At 37.4% G+C, this 24457-nt stretch overlaps 2 protein-coding genes across 2 annotated transcripts; one reads left to right on the forward strand and one right to left on the reverse strand.

Moving 5' to 3' along the window:
- Positions 1-1102: 1102 nt before the first annotated feature.
- LOC112047932 (probable RNA polymerase II nuclear localization protein SLC7A6OS) lies at positions 1103-4919 on the reverse strand. Its single transcript, XM_024085243.2, has 4 exons — positions 4607-4919; positions 3542-3828; positions 2853-3034; positions 1103-1540 (listed from the first exon to the last, which is right to left on the reverse strand). Exons 1-4 carry the CDS (start codon positions 4751-4753, stop codon positions 1206-1208), a joined length of 951 nt encoding a protein of 316 aa, XP_023941011.1. The 5' UTR covers positions 4754-4919; the 3' UTR covers positions 1103-1205.
- Positions 4920-5599: 680 nt separating this feature from the next.
- On the forward strand, positions 5600-24424 carry LOC112047941 (mediator of RNA polymerase II transcription subunit 15). Its single transcript, XM_024085260.2, has 12 exons — positions 5600-5867; positions 7741-7880; positions 10584-10799; positions 12010-12447; positions 12841-13029; positions 13803-13929; positions 14864-15036; positions 15304-15467; positions 16036-16157; positions 16832-16937; positions 18290-18519; positions 20227-24424. The coding sequence occupies exons 1-12, from the start codon at positions 5782-5784 to the stop codon at positions 20339-20341; spliced, it is 2106 nt and encodes a 701-aa protein (XP_023941028.1). The 5' UTR covers positions 5600-5781; the 3' UTR covers positions 20342-24424.
- The last annotated feature ends 33 nt before the right edge of the window (positions 24425-24457 follow it).

Below are 24457 nucleotides of genomic sequence, written 5' to 3' on the forward strand. Positions count from 1 at the left end.
ACACCTGCAAAGGCGTGGACTTGGAGCCCGCTGATGACCAGACCTCCCTCCTTGTCATCATCATTATCAGCCGATGGAGTCCACTGCTGGGCATAGGCCTCTTGCATGGACTTCCAAACAAAACTGTCTCGATTCGCCAGCATCCAGCGGCTCCCTGCAACCCGCTTGATGTGCTCGGTCCATCTAGTAGGGGTCGATCAACACTGCGCTTACCGGTGCGGGGTCGCCATTCCAGCACCTAGGACCTAGACCTAGACCCCAACATCCATCGACCTATGTTGCCTTCTAATAAGGCCCATAGTTAGCGACCAAGTCTTGGATCCGTAAGTCAAAACCAAGACCTCCATATAGAGAGAAAGAAGATACTAAAAACTTCTTGGAAAAAAAGCTTAGTGGTATTCCATAGTCTATAAGACTTGTACACAGGACCTTAAAATTCGAAAGCCCAGGACTTACGTGATAGGGTCCAGCTAAAACGGGCGAATGCGTGCTGCCATCTACACTCCGAGTAAAACGGTGTTTATTTTAAACTACCAGTAGATGGCGTTCAACGAGAACTCAGAAACAATCCCCTTTTGTCCATTTCTTGAACCTGTTGCAATGCAATTATGCCTGAGGCTCATAGATGGCGTTTTGTTTTTAAAAGTTAAAAAAAGGAATTTCTCAATTCTTAGGATTCATTTATTTCTACATTTTTTTGAAAGATATTTACTTCAATGGTGTGGTCTACATCACTCGGTTTTTTCCTTGTATTCCCATGGGAACAGGAACTACGCGGGTGAAGAATTAATTTCTTATGGTTTCAGTTCCCGTAGGAATACGGGGTTATAATATAGCATATATCACTCGGGGATAGTGCTTCCCAACAGTGAAATAATTTTTCAAATAGGTTCAGTAGTTTCAGAGCCTGTTCAATGAAAACAAACACTCAAATCATTCCTCTTTATAATATTGGTCTAAATTAATTAATTAGTATGAATACACATTAAACACAAGACTCCTTTGTTTTTGTAGTACCTAACATAAATTAAAAAAAATATATAAACTTGATCCCTGCTTTGGTAAGCTCTACTGATGATCATGATTAACCAATAAACATACATTTTAATGTACAAAACTATATTTCAAAGTAAAACACTTAAATCTATATTATAACCTTCACTTATTAAAACCTTAACAAAAACCTAAACAGATTTTCATGAAACTCAATCGGGTTCCTGTTCATCAGATGACTCGCTGACATCGGCATACTGCTCTCTGAAATGCTCGGAATCCTCATCTTGACCGTAATAGAAACCATCATCGCTATCGTCTTTGTAACCATCGCCTTCCATTTCATTGGAATGAATTAAACTCCTACCTTCAGCAAAGTTGTTGCTGACAGCAACACCGTGTTTGTCAGCTAAATCAGGTTGTTCTGATAGCACACGAGCTTTATACTTGGCGTATGCTTCACCATACCGTTTCACGTCCTCGTGGTACAGATCTGCAGGTTCGTCGTATATTTTGTCTTCACCAGCGTCGCTTGATAGATCGTCTTCTGTAAGAAAAAAACTTTCAATTAGTAATAGTATCCCATAATAGTCATTATTAACCTACTCTAACGGCGCAGTCAATGGCCTCTCATTTCAATCATTATAGTATTATAGTATATGGAGATAAAACCCGCCACACTGCTTCTATTCAGCTTCTTTAAGAGAATGTTAAATTCATTATCAAACAGTCAGTACAGTTCGCGCGGCGAGAGTTTGGCTTTGACCTTCGGATGGAGGGGATTACTGCGCATGGGTACTGTCACGCACACAATACTTTTCCTTTTTTATGTACCAGGTTGGATATTTGAGTGGGTCAAAATTCATGTATAGTGATAATAATGCTAGAAAATAATACGAAGTAGATAAACTTCTTCATTTATTAAAACTATTGATAGTTATTTTACATATTTAAAATGTTTATACAGAGACAGCAATGAAAATTCTAAATAATTGTTTTTAATAAAATTATTTATTCCAAGATACATGTAAAATTGGTACATAAGAACAAAAGAAAACTTAAAATAATTATTAAATACAGTGTGTCCCTGGATAATCTGCAACACCAAAAGGGGGTAATATTAATATTTAACAAAAAAACTTAAACAAACAAACTCAACAAATAATAACAATCGACAACAATTAACGAAAATAGCAATTCATTTGTGAACGTGATTGTACAACAGGAGTGCGCGGTACGTCGTTTCGGTGCGAGAGGCAGGTAACGACTGGAGCGCCAATCAGAGCACCGCGCACCCGCCCCGCACCCCGCTAATGCCCGTTGATACCCAATTTCTGATTTCTGCGCAATAACGGTCAAAGCCAAACTCTCGCCGCGCGAACTGTATCATTAACAAAATGTTAATGATAATGACCAAGAGTAAAGTCATAAGGTGCTTTCTCAGGTACGGGGCTACAAAACCATTTTTCAACTCTTGGCTGAGAATTTAGTGTCTTAGAACTTGACTTTTCAACTTCAGACTTTTTTGTCATTCCAAAAAAATTGACCTTTCTTAACCCCGACATTTTTATAGCCCAACCTAGCATTCAACCCAGGACCATAGGATTAGTCCAATAGTCTACCACACTGGCCCAATGCGGATTGGCAGACTTCACACATGCTGAGATTTAAGAAAATTCTCAGGTATGCAGGTTTCCTCATGATGTTTTTCTTTCACCATTTGACACGTTATATTTAATTTCTTAAAATGCACACATCTTAAAAGTGGGAGGTGCAAGCCCCAGATCGGATTCGAACCCACACCCTCCTGAATCGGACGCAGAGGTCATATCCACTGAGCTATCATGCCAGTAACATACCTAAATTACAATTCTGCACAGCCCTAACCATGTCCTCCTCATCAATGCTGCTGGGATCAGAATCAGGATACTCGTTCCGCCAATCGTTCTCGGCATTGGAGTCCTCACTGTCCTCTTCAGAGGAGGGCAGCCCATCATCTCTGTATGTGCCAAATATCAGATCTGTTTCGTAGTTCTCAATGCTGAAAAAGATTGACAAACATTCAATAATTACCTTTATGAGGACTTTAGAGGTTTAAACCCTTGTGGTCAGATATAATTGTCAGCCTATTTTAACTATATCAACTGTATGTTGGACTTGGTCCAAAATAATCAAGACCCAACATGGTAAAAATTTTAAAACTCTTTAATTCTATTCCTACTCGATGAGGCTTTGGGCAACCTTGGCAGTCTGCTAAGCTTCTGGAGCGAACTCGGCTGGATAAAGCAGAGACCTACACAGAACAACCCAGCCCAGAAGGAAGAATGACTATTACCTTGTAACTGATAGTTATTGAGAAAGACTTATTGCTTCTAACATGATAGAAAAGTTAAATGAAGACTGATCTAGGAATGGCTTGGCTGTCTTTAACAATTCCACAAAAACATACACAAGATAAATACAAGTAAAATACATTATTTATTTAATAATTATCCAGCACCCTCTGAGTTTGTATTGTCTAACTTACAAAAACAACATTGACTCTTACCTGACTAGATGATCTAACATGGATATATCAAAATCTTCTTTAGCCGGGGTATACAGATCATAAATATATTCAACATCTTTTGTTTCATCTTCTTTTTTTTGTAGATCTACCAAATCGAAATCTGATTCATCTTTTAAACCACGGCTACAATTTACAATTTCATAACGATTTTCAGTAGAGAATTGTTTCCTTTCTTTCCGAATTTTTTGTATAATGTCATTTACATTTGTTACTTGTTTTAGTGTGGTATTGGATTGTTCTACTGTAATCTTTGAATGTGTAGACTCCTGAAGAGATAAACATGCTTTAAATAGGAACTTTTAGGCTCCTGTTTTGTGAGTTTTTGGACTACTAGTATACCAAAATCAAACATTAACCTGTAACTGGTAATGCTGGGTCCAATTAATATTGTCCAATAATAGAAAAACATTTAATTTTAAATGTTTTTAAACTACAGGTACCATAAGTATGTTAGCTAATAATGGAGTTTGCAGTCTGGTGGCTTTGGAAGTAGAAGGTGTCCATGTATAAAATCTACTTTTTAATATTTTCTACAATCATGTCTCCAGTTGCTAGAGCCCTTAGCTAAAAACAAAGTTGTCTATAAAAAATCTTTAAGTGTTTTTTATTGAATTTCTGCAAAGTTGTGTGACATGATTCCCATAAACTATGAGTTGTTTGTTTTTTTTTATGCCATTCAACTACACAAATCGGCATTTTAGGGAGCTCTTTACACTAATGAAACATCAACTCTATAGCAACAGTTTTTATAAACTTAGATCATTGATTCTTGATCTTTGCCAGAGGGGTAAAGTATAGCGAGCCAGGTCCTTAATCTAAATAGTCAAAGAGTTTAACCTATCTTCCAAATCCACCAGTCTAAACTCTATAATTTACGACATAGACTGTCAGACTTTCAGACTTCTTAAAATTAAAATGTCTGACAATCGCAGGCTTTCAGTCTGCAATCAAACAGATGTATTGAGATTTTTAAGGTTAGCAACCAAACAACAAAAAAGTATAACTCGCCACAAATAACAAATTTTGAATAAATTAACAAGTAACCTGATTATCCACACTGCCTCTAAACACAAACAGAGATGGGGAAACTTCTTCAGTGTCTGTTTTCATCCGCTTACACACAAGCACCAAGGCATCTTGTGGATTGTCCTCGAGCCGGCGTTTAACACGTAAAACAGTTGAACTAGCCATTGCTTTGAATTCCTTTAAATGCTTGTGTTCACTCAAAATAGGTTTCTTTTATAAAGATATCTTTTCATTTTAATTTATAATTTTTCTGAAATTGTAAATACCTACGAAAATCGAAAACTCGAAAACAAAAACCAAAAGTCCAAAAGTCAAAACCAATTGATTGAATGATGAATCACAGATTAATGAATAAAATAAAACAAAAACACAGATTAAAATTAGAATGAATGGATGAATAAAGACTATATAAAATGAAATTTCTTAGAGGAATCACGGTGATATCCTACGATACATATATTCCTCATCCTCAGACAAATTATTTATAGAAAACGCTCTCAGATCAAATAAATATGGACTTGTACCCGAATTCAACATACTTGCACATTTTCATACTTACACATCAAAAATATTTCACACCAATAAATATATTTTGTGTCCACACAATTATAAATTTGATTAGCAAAACACACACGTGTATTTTGTTCTTAAATAAAATAACAAACACATAATTTGGATAATAACTATTAACTACTCAATACAACAAAATAACTCTAACTATTTATCTGTAAGTGTTCAACGTTTATATACCATTTAAGTACACAAACTGGCCTTTTTAAAGGAGTTCTTTTCAATATTCTAAAGAAACCGTTTTTATATAAATGCGGTAAATTGTTGATCTTGTACTTTGATGGAGGAACAACGAAACGAGACGGCACGTCCCAAGAAATTCGTCTTTTTTTGGATTTGGAGTTTTGAGTCTTCTTCTTCATTCTTGTCTATGGCACTTTGTACTGCGATTAATTTTGAGTCTATCATTGACAAAAATGACAAGATGACAAGTGACAACGACTTTGACAGTGACGGTTTGCAGGAGCTACTGCGCGTCGTTCGATAATAATTAGTTTTCGCAATTTTTGTGATTTTTAATAAGATAAATAATACAATAGTCAATAACCAAACTTGTTTCTGTATTTGGGTATTAAGTGTTATTGCAGTAAAATTTGTTCTAGTGACGAGTAAAAGTTATTGAGATGGACAATTTAAAGCAGTTTAATACAATGGGTTCTGACGATAATTGGCGGACCCAAAGCTTCCGACAGACTGTTATATCCAAAATGTAAGTTTTTTATGAATATCGACTATCTAAAGTATAAATTTTAGTCTAATACAATTATACCAAAGTTCACTTTTAATGAAAAATACAAACCTCTTGTGAATTGAAAAAAAGCGCTCTCAAAGTTACACGGCTTATTTGTTTTCAATATTTGTGATACCTCTGATGTTCGCTCAAACTCAAACTACTGCAGGTGTTTTTAGTGTGTTTATATTGAAGAATAGTATGCTAAAAATTCAGGCGCCTAAAATAAGTACGATAGGCCTGTTCTCAGAACCCGCGCCCAATTTTGGAATTTTATAAAATGTTTTTTTTAACACTGTTCTAAGCAGAAATTCATTGATAACTATTGGACAATTTAAAAATTTGTCTTAGTTATGTCTTCATGTACCAATTTTGTACTTCATAAGATATCTAGCCTACATAAGTGACTAATTACTTAACTTTAAGCTAAACTTATATTATATTATTTAGTGTTATTTTAAGATAATGTCCAATAACTTAATCTTCGGTATTAACCCATATTCGGCTCACTGCTGAGCTTGAGTCTCCTCTCAGAATGAGAGGGGTAAGGCCAATACTCCACCACGCTGGCCCAATACAGATTGGCAGACTTCATACACACAGAGAATTAAGAAAAATCCAGTCTGGTATGCAGGTTTTCTCACAATGTTTTCTTTCACCGTTTGTGACATGTGATATTTAATTTCTTAAAATGCACACAACTGAAAAATTGGAGATGCTTTCAAACAAGATTTGTTTATTTTTGTGATCTTTGTTTATGTGATCTTCCAAGTAACACAACACTACACTATCACTAGTCACTAAACACACATAATATATGATAACCTTAACCACTCTTTAACAAAATGGGGATATGTATATAATATTCTTATTTTGTTAAATTTCCTTAACCATTCTTGGTTAAGGAAATTTAAGTTTATTGGAAAATATTGTGCAATTGAAGATTGCAATAGCACTTGCATTAGGTGGCTTCTGAAATGTGTTTACAATCATGACTGGTTGGTATAAACATCTCTAAGTCACAAACTCTATGCCTAACATGCTAATTACTTGGTGTTGTTAATGTAGTAGCTAGCATGCAAAGCTACATGATTACTAAATAAGAATAAATGAGGTATAGTTAATCTTTAAGTCTAATAAAACATCACCTGATACATGTAGGATTCCTGAAAAAGCTTTCCAACACACAGAATTGAGCAGACACAGTGGCGTAGCTAGTTAACCAAGGGCCCTGGTGCAAATAAAAAAATAAAAAACTGCATTTATATCATTAGCTCTCAAGTTCTACGAGTTCAGTTTGTATACGATTTTCTGCCAAGGATTCGAGGGCCCCCTATGCTTGTGGGCCTGGGGCATTACTGCCTAATCCCTGGGTAGCTACCATTAAACAAACATCCAACAGCTCCCTCTAACCTGTTTGATATTGTCTGTCAACCTAGAGTGGTATATATTCATACTGCCTTTTATAAGATAGGGTTAAATTAAAATTGCTGACTGAACATTCTCAGCTCAAGTACACATATTACTTTTAAAACTAAAATTTTTTATTACATCATAGAAATTATTGAAAATCATGATGAACTACCATTGCTTCAGAAGCACACACCTATGAAAGAAATTGTCAATGAGAGAGCCTAATTCTGATAGTTGCAAGCTTTAAAGAGTCAGACTTTTCACTAGATTTTGTCTAAAAAGTTTTATTAGAGGTGCTTATTTTGATTTTCAAAAATTTTTCATTATTAATTAACAAAATTGTGGCACTTGCCGCTGCCCCCCTTACGTATGCTTCCCTTGATGTATAGTGCCTAGTGAGGCAATATGATGATATTGTTTGTACCTTTCAATTTTCCAGAGATGAAGTAATACAAAGGTCAGGGATGCAGGTGGCACGTAATAGCAGCGAGATGGAGAACCATGTCTTCTTGAAAGCTAAAAACAGAGATGAGTACATGAATATGGTTGCTAAACTCATACTGCATGTGCGAGAGATGTGTAAGTACTCACAATCATCATTTGCTCACATCAGTTTATGTTGTCCACCCCTGAAGACCAGGTTTTTTCAGGGACTTCCAAATGCAACCATTCTGCACCACCAGTTTAACTTAACTCAACTGTCTAACATGTAACATGTATGAATGACTTATATCGAAAATTATCTTTTTTTTGACTATAAGTACACTTTTGAGAACCATATCTCAATGAGTGGATATTTGTTATCAGTTTTATAGATAAATAACATTTGGTTCTATATTCATCAATAGTGAAATCAAAGATTCGTAGATTTGAAATATGTATTGAAATCCCTCTGCTTGAAGTTTTTCTCTGCCACATGATAGACCCAGCACCCGCACAGTGAATCCATGGATTGTTAAGATATTTGTCTCATAAATTAACCTTGGAACTATTTTTGATATAGTATATAGTGATATTGTTATCTTACATTATTTTCAAAACATAAACATTTCTAAATTATACATACACACATAACAAATTAAAAAGTTACTAAAATAATTGATTAGTTTATTTGTAAAACAATTGTTTTTTTTTTATATATTCATAATGTTTTAAAGAACTTTTTTAAAGAGTAATAATATAAGCTGGTTAATAATTTATGTATTGATGAAAACCATCATCAAAATCGTCATCATTAACAAATAACCCATATTTGGGTCACTGTTGAGCGTGAGTCTCCTTTCAGAATGAGAGGGTTTAGTCCACCACCCTGGCCCAATAAGATAAGCAGACTTCACACACATGGAGAATTAAGAAAATTCTCTGGTATTCTTACAATGTTTTTTTTTTTTTTTTTAATTCTTAAAAGGTAATAAGGTTTTCTTACAATGTTTTTCCTTTACTGTTTAACACATGGTATTTAATTTCTTAAAATGCACAAATAGTTTAAGGTGCATGCCCTGGATTCAAACCTTATGCCCTAGGAATCGAAAGCAGAGTTTGTATGTTATATTTTATCACACAGCTTATTGATTCAATTGATGAAAATACTTACAAAGTATTCAATGTAAAATTATACTAATACAATGAAATTTTACTTCTATAAAACAGAGTAAACCATATGACTATAATATCTAACCCTCTGCCATTTTGAAGCATATTTCAAGCATATAATTATTATCAATAACAATTACCCAAAATCACTATTTTATTCAACATAAAAATATTAAAAACAGCTTAAAACTGTAACAGCATGCTTTTTGAAGTTAAACGGTTACCGCAAAGCTGAGCGACTGGCAATTGAGATCATGATTTTAAATATTATGCTGAGGATACAAAGATTTGTCCGATACTGACCACGCTAGGAATGCGGGTTTGGTCAGCGTAGAGCCATATTTCTCGCGCCGGTGTCGCTGCTGCCCGACACCGGCCTGTGTCATTTTAAAAATCCAGCCATTGGGAATGGATATACCGCCATTTGTCGGTCGCCAGAGCCTTGTCAGTCCATCTGCAGGGTGCACCACGAGCAAGTGAGGTTAACAGTAAACTGACTGGTGCTAGCCTCCCCCATACACCCCTCAATTATTACATTTGAAAGAGGCATTATAAATGTAACTATAACTATAACTATATATATATTATAACTTCATCTTTTAGTAAACTACAAGTTGTTGATAATTTTTTATGCCATTTAACTACACTAACCGGCATTATTAGGGAGCTCTTTACACAACGAAACATCGACTCTATAGAAACAGTTTTTATAAACGCGTCAGATCGTTGATTCTTGATCTTTGACAGAGGGGTAATGTCTATGAGGCGAGGCGAGGTCCCTCTATAATTGGTAAGAGCTTGAAGTCTTGAAGTCTTCTGTGACATCTCTTACCAATTATAGAGGGACTTCTATAATTGGTAAAAGCTGAGTCTAAACTCCATAATTAGCTACTTTAATTATCTAGACAGCCTTCATAACATGAGTTAGGTCTGGCTATCATTCCAATACAGCGTAGCTTCCACTGTTATAAATCATTTATCTATCGGCAATTCTTATTAGGTATAGATTAAACGTTGAAGGAACCAATGATTAGTATTTATTGTTTTATAAAAAAATGCGTTGTATATATTATGAAAGAATCCACATACTTCAGATAGATTGCGCTTTATTTCGTCTTATCATTTACGCCTTGTACATAAATCCATGAATGGTTGTCGGTTGATAAAGATTTTTATCAAAATACTCACATAATATATAAGAAGTTGCATTTAGTGAGAAGAATCATAAAAACAAAACCATTGGAATTAGTAGTGAAAGTTGTACCTATCAAAAATTGCCCAAAACAAAAAAGATCAGCTAAGTAAGACTCGGACTTGCGGACAAAAGATTCCGTACCATATGTGAATAGTTTAACTCAATATTCTGTATATATTTCAAGTGTCTTCCTGTCTAAATATATCACGTTTGTTGTATGGGAGCCCCTTTTTTTTTGAGTATTTGTAGTTAAAGCAGCAACAGATATAATATGTATATCGTCTATGAAAATTTCAACTGTCTAACTATAACGGTTTATAAGAACAGTCTGGTGACACACAGACAGGCGTACAGCATAGTAGTCTTAGTAAATGGCCCCTAAAATTGCTCAAAGCTGAAAAGAGGTTTTCACTCCAAAAAGTATTCATCATCATCATCATCGTCTCAGCCGATGGACGTCCAAAAAGTATTCAGTTTCACAATAATGTTTTCAGCACAAGCCAAAGCGAACCCAGGCGCACCAAACATGCAGAACCCTAATCAAAGTCAACCAGGGCCCAGTCCTCAAGTGCAGAACCAGCAGCAGCCAACCCAGGGCCCGCCCAGCCAGCCGGGCATGGCTACGGACCCCATAAACGCCCTCCAGAACATGGCCTCCCAGGGGACGAGGAACCAGATGATGAATATGGCACAGGGACAGATGCAGCAAGGTTTTTATATTTCATAATTGTTGCCAGCCTTTTTTTACCTACCTTTCTATAGAAGAGGGGATATGGAGCCTATACCCACCACACTGCTATGATGAGGGTTGGCAGGCTTGGGGTAATGTTAAAGTCATTAACAACCACTATGAGATAAGGTTTTCCGAAGTTTGCGGCATCGCATCGCATCAAATGGATTTTAGTATTACAGCAGAAACTCGATTATCCGGCCCTCAGTTATACAGATTCGCGATTATCCGGACTACCAACCGCAATAAATTTTATAACACTTACAAGTCTACTTTTTGTAAGCATGCAAGTGTGGAAACTGGTTTATGCTAGTTCCCACACGCCCTGCTGTGTCCCTGCCTCGCCTGTTTTGTTATAGTTTTAGTTATATATTTGCATAGAAAGTCAAAGTGCGTTCACTGATCGCATTGTACGTATCGCATCGAACGGACGCGGTGAGTACGATGCGGATACGCATCGCATCGATCGAATGCGATGCGTACGATATGTACAGCGGATCTGTGGACGCCTGCCATTAACGTGTTCTTTGAGGCACAGGGTGTACAGGGTGCACCACCAACTTCCCAACTCTAAGTTGAGAATATTAAACGAAATCTCTTAGAAGACAGAAAATCTCAGTATCTCATAGTGTAATAACTATATACCTTGGATACAAACCCAGGACTTCGTGATTTTAAACCACAATGGCTAACCACTGAACCAACCAGACAGTTTTATATTTAGTAGATTTATTAATGATGTTAACTACAAATGTTTATATTTTTATTGGCACAATTGTCTTACTATAATTTAAAAATATAATTTAATTATAAATGCTATGCATTTACTTACCACTTAAGAAATTAAATATCACGTGTCTCAAATGGTGAAGGAAACATCGTGAGAAAACCTGCAAACCGTGTGAAGTCTGCCAATCCGCATTTGGCCAGTGTGGTGGACATACTCTACATAATCATCTCATACTGTGAGGAGACTCAGGCTCAACAGTGAGCCGAATATGGGTTTTTAATGAGGAGGAGGAGGATTTTCTAGAATTTTGTGTTGTTCACAACAGTAAAATTTACCTCTTGTGTGTTAAATCTCTCGATATTTATTTTGAGCTTAGCTATTTTGGACAAAATGTGTACTTGCGGCAAGCAAAAATATCGGTGTCTTGTATAATAAATAACTACTTGTTTCTTTGTTTAAGGAGTCATGGGTCCTAATCCAGGCATGGGAGGAATGCAAGGTCAAATGGGCCAACAGGGCCCAATAGTGTCACAGGGCCAACCACAGACAGCCACAAATCTTCTCCAAACTTTGAACCAACGTCCACAACTGAATATGCAATTGCAGAATAAACTTGGTGGTTCAATTGGTATGGTTCCGAACCAGGGTCAAATGGGTTCAAACATGGTCGGCGGTATGGGTATGGGAAATCCCATGGGGAGTCAATTGCAAAGCCAGTTGGCAGGCCCTGGAATGCAAGGTCAGATGATGCCCAATATATCCATGTCAAATAACATGCAAGTGCCTATGTCACAGGCTAATACTATGGTGGGGCAGATGCAATGCAACCAAGTGGTGGGAGGAATGGGGGGACAAATGGCACCAAACAATATGCAGGGACAGATGCCTAATCAAATGGGTTAGTATGTTTTGGTTTTCGATTATAATTGCAAATATTGTAAATGCTTAGCTGTTAATTTATTAAATTTTTTATGAGCAATAAATTTATTTTCTAAACGTATTCTTAAGCCTCCTGACGTTGTGAGTATCCAGGCAACTCACATTCATATATTTTCTAATTCACGCAGCAAAGATTTGGAATGCCCTTACGGCATTTGTGTTTCCTGACACTCACAATTTAATTACCTTCATAGCAAGAGTGAATAGGCATGTTCTATTTAAGCACGCTCCAACTTAGACCGCATTACTGCTTTCCATCAGGCAAGAATTTAGTCAATCTTTGATGAAAAAAAAGTAAGCTATTTTTGGACCAGAATAGAAATGAAATTGACTTTGATGTATAAAATTTTAGTGGGCGGCATGGGCAACAACCAGCTCGTGAACCTGAACATGCTGCAAATGCACCGCGGGCAGGGCAAGGAGGTGGTGATGGGCGCGGGGTACGCGCAGAGGGCGCCGCCCCACAACCAGTTCCTGCGCCAGAGCCCCTCGCCCTCCGCCTCGTCGCCCAGCATGCCCGGCCCGAGCCCCGTGTCCATGGGTAAGTGTGTAGCACGCTGCTAGTGCACCGCCCACGGGGCGAGGACTAGTGAGGGGCGCGGGGTACGCGCAAAGTGATCGCCAATGATCCAAGTCCATTATGTTGGACGCCCTAGTGGTGTCCTAGGGAGTATTGTGATGGAGGTCACTACCCACTGCGCCACGTCAGTGGGTAGTGACCTGCTTTCTGCATCCACAGCCGTGGGTTCGATTTTTGATACTAGAAAATGTTTGTGCTAGTGATGGATGTCATCTCCTTACCCTTATCCCACTTAAGTGGGGTCGGAAAAATATGTCAATCTTTTCCATTCGTCTCTATTACTCGTCAACTCATCATCCACTCCTTTTACACACATGTCCTCTTTCACACAATCCTACCATCTCTTCTTTGGCCTTCCTCTCCTCTTATGACCTTTTACTTGCACATTCAACATTTTTCTAGTAATATGAGTTTCCTCTCTACGCATTACATGTCCAAGCTAACCTTCTACTCCTCAATTTTTCTGTCACTGACGCCACCTTCAGACTTCCTCTTATATACTCATTCCTTATTTTATCTATTCTTGTCACACCACACATCCATCTCAACATACGCATTTCGTTCACATGCATTCGTTTACTATCCATCCCTTTCGCCGCCCAACATTCCATTACTAGGAGAAACAAATAGGGGCTTAAAGTGCTAGTGATGTATGTATGGTTTTTTACTTTTAAGTGTGATATTTAAACCATATTTATATTGAAGGAATTATCTAAGTAAAGCTCTGCGTGCAGGTGGGGGCGTGTTGAGCGGCGCGCTGTCGTCCCCAATGTCGGGGTTGGGTGGTCTGGGCCCGTGTACTGGCGGCAGCCCCTCACCCTCCACCAGTCATCATATGGGGCATCACCCACCGCAGCAACGGTGAGTACATCAGAGAAGGACCAGAATAATCTATACTAATATTATAAAACTAAAGAGTTTGTTAGGTTGAACGCGCTAATCTCAGGAACTACCGGTTCGATTTGAAAAATTCTGTCAGCGTTAGATAGCCCATTTATCGAGGAAGGCTATAGGCTATATATTATCCCCGTATTCCAATAGGAACGGAAACCACGCGGGTGAAATCGCGCGGCGTCAGCTAGTAATAAATACACTTGTTAATTAAACCTTTTTCGTCTAGAGGTTTTCACAGATCGTCATATGACCGTCAAATTATAGTAAGCGACACTTGAATCATAAGTATCTATTTTAATCCAAGTAAAATTTTGAAAGAGTAAAATTTTAAATTACTTTTTTACTACAAAACGTTTTTAGTGGAAAGGTAAAATGGGTTGATACCAACTGCTTATTTTATCGTTAGTAAACCATTTTTTTAAAATCTAGTGTAGTGTGGCAGTAACATCTTTTTAGTACGTGTATTTGATATTTTGTAGCGCAAGCGACATTAGTTAATAATGTATTATTATTATTATTAAATAGTATTTAAGTAAAGTAAAAAAAGTAATTTTTGCAAACACATAAATATACAATTCTTTGAATTAAGATAGCAAAATAGTTGTTATAATATTGTTGTTGTTTAGCCTCAGTAGCTCTCATCACCGAGGGGTGGTGGTTCGATCTCCGCCTCGTTGGTTCAAATTGTCATACCCACTCCTAATACAGTTGGAGGGGAATGGGAATATTGGTCATATTAAAAAAAAAGGAAACCAAATTATATGTTAAGTTTCGAAAAATATTTTCCTGTAAGACTTGATTTTTGACAGTTACGACAATCCAGCGGTTATTACTGATTGACAATGAATTGCCACTCGTTATATACTACAATGACCCAATTGTTTATAATATTGTATTGTAGGGTGAACATGGGTATGGTGGCATCTCCGTCGTCATCCCTGAACACCCCCGTGGGCACCAACGTGGCGTCGCCGGGGGGCGAGGAGGCGGCCTACAGGGAGAAGGTGCGCCAGCTGTCCAAGTACATCGAGCCGCTGCGCCGGATGATCATGAGGATGGTCAGCGAGGGGGAGAGTGAGTTGAACTGGTCTCCAGAAACATCCATATAAAAAGCAAGAAAATGCACCAATTGAGCCCGAACCATAACTAAAAACCGCCTCAAAATCGGACTAGTAGTTTTAAATTGGCGTCATTGGTTATCCCAAATTCATATACCCTCTCCATACTGTCACCACCAGTACCCAGTACCATCATTCATTACCATTATTTTATAGGGTTCCATATTTCTGAGCCCTTATAGGATATAGGGTAAAAGTATAACCAAGTTCAAATGATTTTCAGATGTGGAGAAACTGACAAAAATGAAGAACCTCCTGGATATCCTGTCGAACCCAAACAAGAGGATGGCTCTGGAGACGCTCATCAAATGCGAGGTGGTGCTCGAGAAGCTGGACTTCAAGAGGAGTGAGGGTGTCGGCCTGGGGCTACCTCAATCCACCGGAAAGGTATGGACATGACGATCATTACAAAACTGATTCTAAATAATACCATTGTTACAAAGGACTTTATTATATGGTGCATAAGATCCATACTTGCTCGGCGATATTACCTACTAAATTTTAAATAGCTTGTGTGTATCTTTTTTATTGATGATTTCTTGAAATTATCAGACTGGAAGATTCATATATCACATGGATATCAAGTAAGATCAGAGTGAAACCAGCAAGTGTGATGATTAGTACGGCTACCATTCATGATTTCAAAACTACTCTAGTAGGATCTTAGAAAAATGGCTAGGCAGGGAGAACAACACGAGCAGAGAAGGGAAGTTGTAGTTAACTGTCAATGACATCCTTAACCTTACACCATCGATCACAAGTCCGGCGATCTCCTCGGGGGTTTTCTCTCTGCCATGATGGACCCGGCATCCGCACGGTGAACTCATGGAATGCTAAGATATTTCGTCTTTTCGTCTCAACATGTTTGAAGCAACGTTACTTGTAACTTCTAGTGAAGAGTTAATTAAATTCTTTATGATTAATAGAGTAGTTAACATTGAAGTGAACATTTCAGGAGCAGATCTTCAACCCGCTGCTGGAGGTGGTGAACAACTGCCTGCAGTCGCCGCTGGCCAACCACACGCTCAAGCGAACGTTCGGCTCCACGCTCGACGCACTCAATGGGCCGGAGATCAAGTATGATTTGAACGTCTATATATCTTAAACCATTCACATCAAAACATCATGAATTACAAGTCTTCTATCAAGCTTTAAACTTTAAGGATTTGATGGGGATAGATCTCCATCAATTCCTTAAAGTTATACTACTCACGAGTCTTTTCTCAAGCTTCTATCCCAATCATTGCTTAAAGACATATTACTGACAAGTCTTCTCTCAAGGTTCTATCCTCATCATATTCTTAAAGATGACTACTCACAAGTCTTCTCTGTAGCTTCTATCGCCATCATTCATTAAAGATATATTACTGACAAGTCTTCTCTTGAGGTGCTATCCCCATCATTCCTTAAAGACATGTTACTGTTACTGACAAGTTTTCTCTTAAGGTTCTATCCCCATCATTCCTTGAAGACATATGACTGACGACTTGTCAGTAATTTAAGGTTCTATCCCAATCATTCCTTAAAGACATATTACTGTTACTGACAAGTCTTTTCTTAAGGTTCTATCCCCATCATTCCTTAAAGACATATTACTGACAAGTTTTTCATTCTTATGCTTCATCATATTAGGTAGCTTAAACCTTTTGCAACCTCTGAAACATTTTGAAAGTTCTCATTTGTTTTTTGCGCCCAATCTGGACTGTTGACTTTTAAACATAATATAAACATTTAAAACGTTTGTTCTACAGGAATCTTCCCGCACCACCTCAAAAGATGGCGAAGTTAGACGAGCCGACTATGGAAATTCCAGACGTACTGCAGGGAGAAATAGCCAGGCTGGACTCGAGGTTTAAAGTAAGAAAGATATATAAATTGTTCACTTATCTTTTAACTTTATTTTAATTTGCCGTGTTGATCCAATTGTTAAGGGACTATTGAGGAAGGCATTGATGAAGTGTGATAAGAGATGAAGGGGAGTAGTCTACAATCAAGTTCACTATATGTATTTGTTGTTATGTTAGTAATCGTTATAGCAACAAACATATATACGTTCAGGATGAACGTATATATGTTTGTTATTTTCATGTTATTTTCATATGTTTGTTATTTTCATGTATTGTCTTTCCATGTGTCATACACGAAACATGGAAAGAAGTTCTTTATAACCCTAATAAAAGGAAAAGGCCTGCAAACAGCGGCCCATCAAGATAGGCTGATGCACTTTATGACATCAATTAGTATAACTGCTTTGACATTAACTAGTATTTTAGAATTTAAACTATCGGAGTATTATTCATATTATATTTATATTAATTTATTATAAAACACGGCTAAAACTCACGTGATACAACGTCGGAGTATGCCCGACTAGTTTCGATCCCAAAGCGTTTGTTGCAACGCAGCACAATCTAAACGCGCGGCCGCTCGCAGCGCGCGTTGAGAGCGGTTGAGGGGTGGGGAGTGAAGGTTCCTTTACACTCTCTGATGGTTCCTGGATGTCATCTTGATTGGACCCGTCTTCTTGTAAACAAACCGAACTAGTGTTAGTTCGGTTGCCAACCTTGCTCCAAGTTTTTTATTTGCGACATCGAATTCGTTTTGACACGCTGACGACAGCACCCACCCGTGATCACGATTAAAATTCGGGTAATTATAAACCCTGGGCACTTGCACCCTTAGCCGATCGTAGCACACTCCTAACTAGTGCAAGTGAACGAAACTATGTCAAATCTTCGTTGGAGATAGTGGCTATTAGGGACGATGACAGTTTTTAAAATTGTATATAAATTAAGAGTATGCTAATAGTAAAGCAATTTTGTAAAAGTAAGAGGGTATCTGGGATCATTACTTTCGTAGCTACAGGGATTAAATGGGTCAGATTTTTGGCACTGCCACGGATCCCTGAAAAACGCCCCATACAAAATGGTACGAATTAGTGACGTCATAATGATCGTTAGATTTGTATGGGCGTTCAAACAAAATTACTAATATCTTTCTTTGTGCATTTATGTTTATAGTTCACATATAATAAAATTTTTCATTTAATGGAACTGTATGAAAATTAGTTAACATTGACCCTAATTACACGAATTTATTATGAAAATCAATATATTCAAACCTAGTCATCATCAACATTAAACTAGTATTGTTGATTGGTGTAACTGCTGGCACTAAGCAGTACTGATCGGTACGATTGCGCGCGGCAGGTGTCGCTGGAGACGATGCAGCTGTCGGGCGGCGCGGGCGCCATCTCGCTGATCGCGCAACTGGACGACGTGCGGCTGCCGTGCGTGCCCGCCGTGCACGTGTCGGTGCCGCGCGACTACCCCGCCGCCGCGCCCGCGCGCCTGCGCCCGCGCCCCGCCGCCGCGCGCGCCGGCCCCGCCGATTGCTTCCTAGCGCGCGTCGAGAGCGCCATGGACGCGCGCTGCGCCAGGTACGTGCGCTCGACTACCCCGCCGCCGCGCGGATGACTTGAGTTCATTTCTTTGTTAGGCAGCGTGAACACCGTCACGCTGCCTAACAAAAAAATTGTTGTATTTATTGATAATGATTTTTATGTTGTTATTACTGATCATGAATTGTTTAGTGTGGGCATGAAGAACATGTCCGGCAGGAGAGGTGAGAATTGATGGATTCTAAAGGGATCACTTAAACCTACCCCGAGGTCACAAGTCCTGGGACCCGCTCGAGGTGTTTCCTCTACCACAAAAAGATGGTATACAATCACTTGCTGCTACCCGTCCCGTCATAATATTAGTGTGCTTTGCAGTATGAAGTTTCATACAAAGATACATTTCCGAGCTTATACATATGCTATGATCTTTATCAAGCGAAAATATATTATAGCAACTGAAAATCTCACAGTGTGTAGAAAGTTGGTGCCAGTTTTAACTGTAGGTATCAACTGTTCAGATAAAACTGCAGGTCTATACCCGAGTAAGACGTTGAATAATAATAATAATCATTATCATCATTATCAACCCATATACGGCTCACTGCTAAGCTCATGTCTCCTCGTAGAAAGAGAGGGGTTAGGCCAATAGTCCACCACGCTGGCCCTATGCGGATTGCCAGACTTCACACACGCAGAGAATTTAGAAAATTCTCTGGTATGGTAGGTTTCCTCACGATGTTTTTCCTTCACCGTTTGAGACACGTAATATTTATTAGATAGAAGCAGGCGTTACTTTGCGGAAGTTCATCATGAATATGTAATGATTTATTTATTTTGCTATCATCCGCGAATAAACGACGAACCCATGCGACAACGTCACCGAGATGGAGGAGTCTCAGGAGAGACTCAGGAGATGTTGCCTCTACAACTTTGCAATTGCACGATTGATTGACAATGATTACGTAAATGACAAAATTGCTTGGAAATGAAATGTATTACATGACAGGCTACTTATATACCTATTGTTAAATGGTGATAAACTAAAAAAGGGTAAACCTGGCTGAGTTTGTTGTGGGCTCTTCTCGGACCAAGGCGCGTTTTAAGTTTTCGAATAATTATTATCACCATTATCTAAGTTTAATATTGTTACCTGACGTTTCGAAAGAGCTTGTAAACTAAGCCTATTTGAAATAAATGAATTTTGACTTTGACTTTTTGACTTGACTCGTTGTAGAGTCAACATCTCCAGAGGATGCTCCGGTTTCCGGTGAAACGTACGTAGAGAGTATTTTGTCGGACCTGGGTGAGGTTGTCGCATGGGTTCGTCGGTTTTTCGACATATTCGATTCGATATTTAATTTCTTAAAATGCACATAACTGATAAGATGGATATATCATATGGTTGCTCAGACCAATTATAGAAGGACCTGTATCGCACTCATAGTCACAACCAAAAATTGTCTGTCATTATCTGAGGAAAACGAGCTTAGATTTGGTATATATCTTATACTAAACTAGAAGTTTTTGTCCATTTTTCACACTATTCAACTACACAAAAAGGTGTTTTTACGGAGCACTTTAATCGACGAACACGATTACAACTATTTAACGTCGATTCTATAGAGACAGCTTTTATAATCGCATTAGATCATTGATCATGTACTTTGACAGAAAAGTAACACCTAGCGAGGCAGTATACAATAGTTGGTCTGAGTATGGTTGGAATAACCATGAACGGCATTCCAGGTTGCCGAAGAGCTGCTCGGTGGGCCAGCTGCTGGACGCGTGGGAGATGAGCGTGCGGCAAGCGTGCGCGCCCGCGCCCGTCGCCTACACGCCCGTGCCCGCGCTCGGCCTCTAGACCACGCGCAGATAAGTGGCGCTGGATAACTTGCTATATCGGTTGAGTTGTTTTTGAGTTAAATTCAATTTTCGGCTGGTGGGAGGCTTTAGCCGTGACTAGTTACCTACCGACAATGACGTACCGCCAAGCGATTTAGCGTTCCGGTATGATGTCGTGTAGAAACCGAAAGGGGTGTGGATTTCATCCTACTTCTAACAAGTTAGCCCGCTACCATCTTACGTGATCCATACCATCCATTATCATGAATGTATCATCACTTACCATCTGGTGAGATTGTCGTCAAGGGCTAACTTGTTAAGAATAAAAAAAAAGTGTCGCTGAATAAGTTTTAAAATCGGACGAGTAGTTTTTTGAGTTAAATTGTAACAAAGTAACAAACAACCCCGTCTAGGAACGCCCGAAAGAAGCAAAGCTTTATAGGCGTTTCAGCAGCAGGTAAAGTCCTTTTCATGAAAGAAATCCCTCAAACGCTTTTCTTTCTTTTTTTCATTTGAGTAATAACTCCCTGCGGAACCACTACGGCGACACCGGGGGGTGGGGGAGGGGGTGGGGTGCGAGCGCAGAAGCATCGTCTGGTACACGACGGCTGAAAAAAAGACAGGGCGTCTCCTATGAGACTCGGGCCTCGGCTTAGAGGGTCATTCGGGAGGGTGCAACCGTGACCTGAGTATCAGTCCGGACGCCTTCGAGATCGTGAGTTACCACGTCCACGTGACGTTAGATATCGACCTCGTCTTCGCCGGCGAAGACGCTGTGTAGCTTGTGATTGTGTTGCCTGGGAAGCGTTGTCGGTCGTCATATCATCGTCTGGGTCGTAGAGGACGTTTTTGGGACGTCCCTGCTTGGAGTTAGCGTTAAGATTGGGAGTGTAGTTGCAAGCCTCAACCACTAGTTGGTTGGGATCGATGGCAGCTCTGTCAAAATAGTTTTTAGAGAGCTGTTTCATGTATTTAGCTATTGTCGGTAAGTGTATATCTCTATGGAGATCGTTATTGCGTATAAACCACGGTGATTTGGCGCAGAAAACGATTTGCAAGGTTTGAAGCGGCCTGAGGGTCGCTTTGGGACAAACACTACACTAGCTAAGGTTAAGATCGGACGGATCGTGGTTTTGTAAAGCGTTAGCTTTGAGCGGGGGGTCCCCCAAACGCAGCGCTAAAGTTTTAATTGCGCTCATTGTCATTTGGTAATGGCGGTCTTATTGTCATTTGTGTAAGGCGCTGTCAATTTTAGTTCACGTTTTAGCCGTGGGACTTCATTCATGAAAAGGACTCTACTGTGCGCACCGAATTTGCCACTCTGTATATTTCATGTTATTATCCAATAAATTATTAAATTATAAGTATATTTATAATTTATATTTTTATTGAGTTTGTTGTGGGATCTTCTCGGACCAAGGCACGTTTGGAACCCGCGTAACTTTAATTTTAAGTTTTCGACTAATTATTATCACCATTATCGTATATTATAACCTGACGTTTCGAAAATGCTTGTAAACTAAGTCTAATTGAGATAAATGAATATTGATATTGATATTAATTAAACAGACAGACAGACAGTCTGTCTGTTTAAATGTTAATGTCGCAACTACTCAACAGATTTATTATGCAGCGGAGAAAGTCGCGAGCGTCCGCTAGTATGTAACATTCGACGTACAAAAATAAAAACGAGAGTTATACTAATATAGTCTTTAGTATGAAAGAGTAAGGTCGTATTTGTAATGTCTCGATAATTTAAAACGTAATTTGTAAGGAAATGTAATTTATTATGAAGTTTCGTTCGAAAATACGACCATTTTAAAATTTGTAAATAAGAGAATGATTTATAATGTTAAAGGCCAGTTTCACCAACTTAAGTTTTGTCACTTACTAGGGTTTAAGATCCGGTATTAGAAATTACGCCCTCATCTGTTATTCTTTAGTGACATGAGTAAATGATTGACATTTTTCATACTAAATCTAGGAGACCGTGAACTAGATAAAAGGCAACTTATTACAGTAAAATGAAGCATAAAGTAAGCCTTCATTTGATATATTAGACTACTAAATAATTGATGATTGTATTTATATAACATTAATGAATTGTTTATATCTGGCAACCTTACAGTTGCAGTGTGAAAGCAAGCAACCGTTACTTTTCAATTTTCGGTATATTCTATTAATTTTTTTTAAATTAATCATTGAGGGTAGGAGATTAAAGAAATAAATATATATATATATATATATATATATATATATATATATATATATATATATATATATATATATATATCATTTAATACTGTACGGTCGCTATTTAACTAGGCAACCTATGTGCAGTTTGTCAATGTAATTATTTTCTCATCTGAGTTAAGAACAGATGAGGGATTTTTTATGCCGGATCTCTCACTATATAAATGTCAAATGACAAATACAATACATGTAAATAAGATATCCGACATTTGAAGGTGGTGAAACTGACCCTTACTCTAGGGTAATTTAGATTAATTAAGAATTTTGGTAATATCTATCAATTATATAATTATTGAGTTGTTTTAAATGTTATTTTTTTAAATGTTTTGTATTTTCAATACATTGTTTTTACGTCACACTGAATAGTTTATAATACATATTTTTACGTTTCTACTTTACTATTACAATATTTAATAAAGTATTCATACGTAAATGTTTTGAATGCAGTTTAGTTATAAATATTTTTAATTTATAGATTTCACAAAGAGAATGTGAGGTGTTACTATAAGTTATTTCATATAAATAGGATAAGCTAACAAAGCAATATTGTTACATTAATCAAGTTTTTCAGATATATTTTTTTACATTGCAATACATTTGCTGTTCCATGACAGTTTTGCTGTTCCATGACATTGTTACTAATAACTCTGCAATTTTTTGCAGTTTGTTTTTGATATTTATAAGGCTGACCGCATACATTCGTTTTCCGTATTCGTTTTCCTAATTCGTAATTTCGATTTGGAATTCCGTGAGACTACCGCAGGCTTCAAGTTTGTCTTCATTCGGAATTTCGGAATGTTTATTTTCACAAAGGTTCGCATTCGTTACGTGCACGCATAATTTTATCCGTTCGGAAAAAACGTACATTTTTGTCATTAAATGTATTCCAACGAATTGACAACCTCCTCCTTTATTGAATTCGGTTAAAAAAATATGGTAATTTTATATTCACGATACATTATATCCATATATATTTTCATTGTATACCAATATAATATAAAATACATTCAAATGCGAAGCGTTAGTGACAATCAAAATATACCAGTTAATAAACACAAAAATTCGAAACCGAAAAAATCACCTAAAAAATAGAAAAAGCATAAAAACAAAGTATCCGAAAAAAAAAGTTTGTTTGTGATATTAATCTGTGATAACACACAAAATTCAACAGATTATCATGTGAATAGTTATAATTTATGTAAGAATAATTTATATTGTTTGTAAGGTAGTTGTGTAAGGTATGTAAGTTAATGAATAAAATGATTCTGGTAATCATTTAAGTGATGATTTTTTCCTAGTTCCAAAAATGGTCCTTAGTTTTTAAATTGTTGGTAATAGCGTAATAATAAACAACAATATGAAATTCCAAAGATTACTGATAAAAATAGGCTATGGATGACTATTACCTGTGCTGTGGTATTTACTATACTAAACGATAGGTCTATGATCCATAGACTATTTTTTTAATCTGTAGATTTGTTGTCTTTAACACCATATTACACTTTTTCATGTTGGGCATTTTTTTTTATTTTTATAATTTACGTCTCGATCTCCGGTTAGCGAAAATGTTTGAGAGAATCAAATTAATCTTATAATGAATTTAGTCCTAACGGTCTCTTGAGCATTTTTTGCTATTGACTAATTTTTATAGTTAGAAAAGTGTATGGCGCGAAAAACAAAGATATAACTAAATGATCGAAAATCTTTATATTTAGGTAAAATGATGAAAAAAATAAGCAATAAATTTTGTACATAATTAAATTTACAACGATTCTTTTTACATTTTAAAAATAGACATAATTTGTAATATAAAATCTTTACCCATAATAAAGTTATTGTACTTGTAAAATTGTTTTTTTTTTAAATACAATTCCTCGTCTCA

Source organism: Bicyclus anynana, chromosome 3, assembly GCF_947172395.1.
Source record: "Bicyclus anynana chromosome 3, ilBicAnyn1.1, whole genome shotgun sequence".
In the NCBI taxonomy this organism is placed as follows: domain Eukaryota; kingdom Metazoa; phylum Arthropoda; class Insecta; order Lepidoptera; family Nymphalidae; genus Bicyclus; species Bicyclus anynana.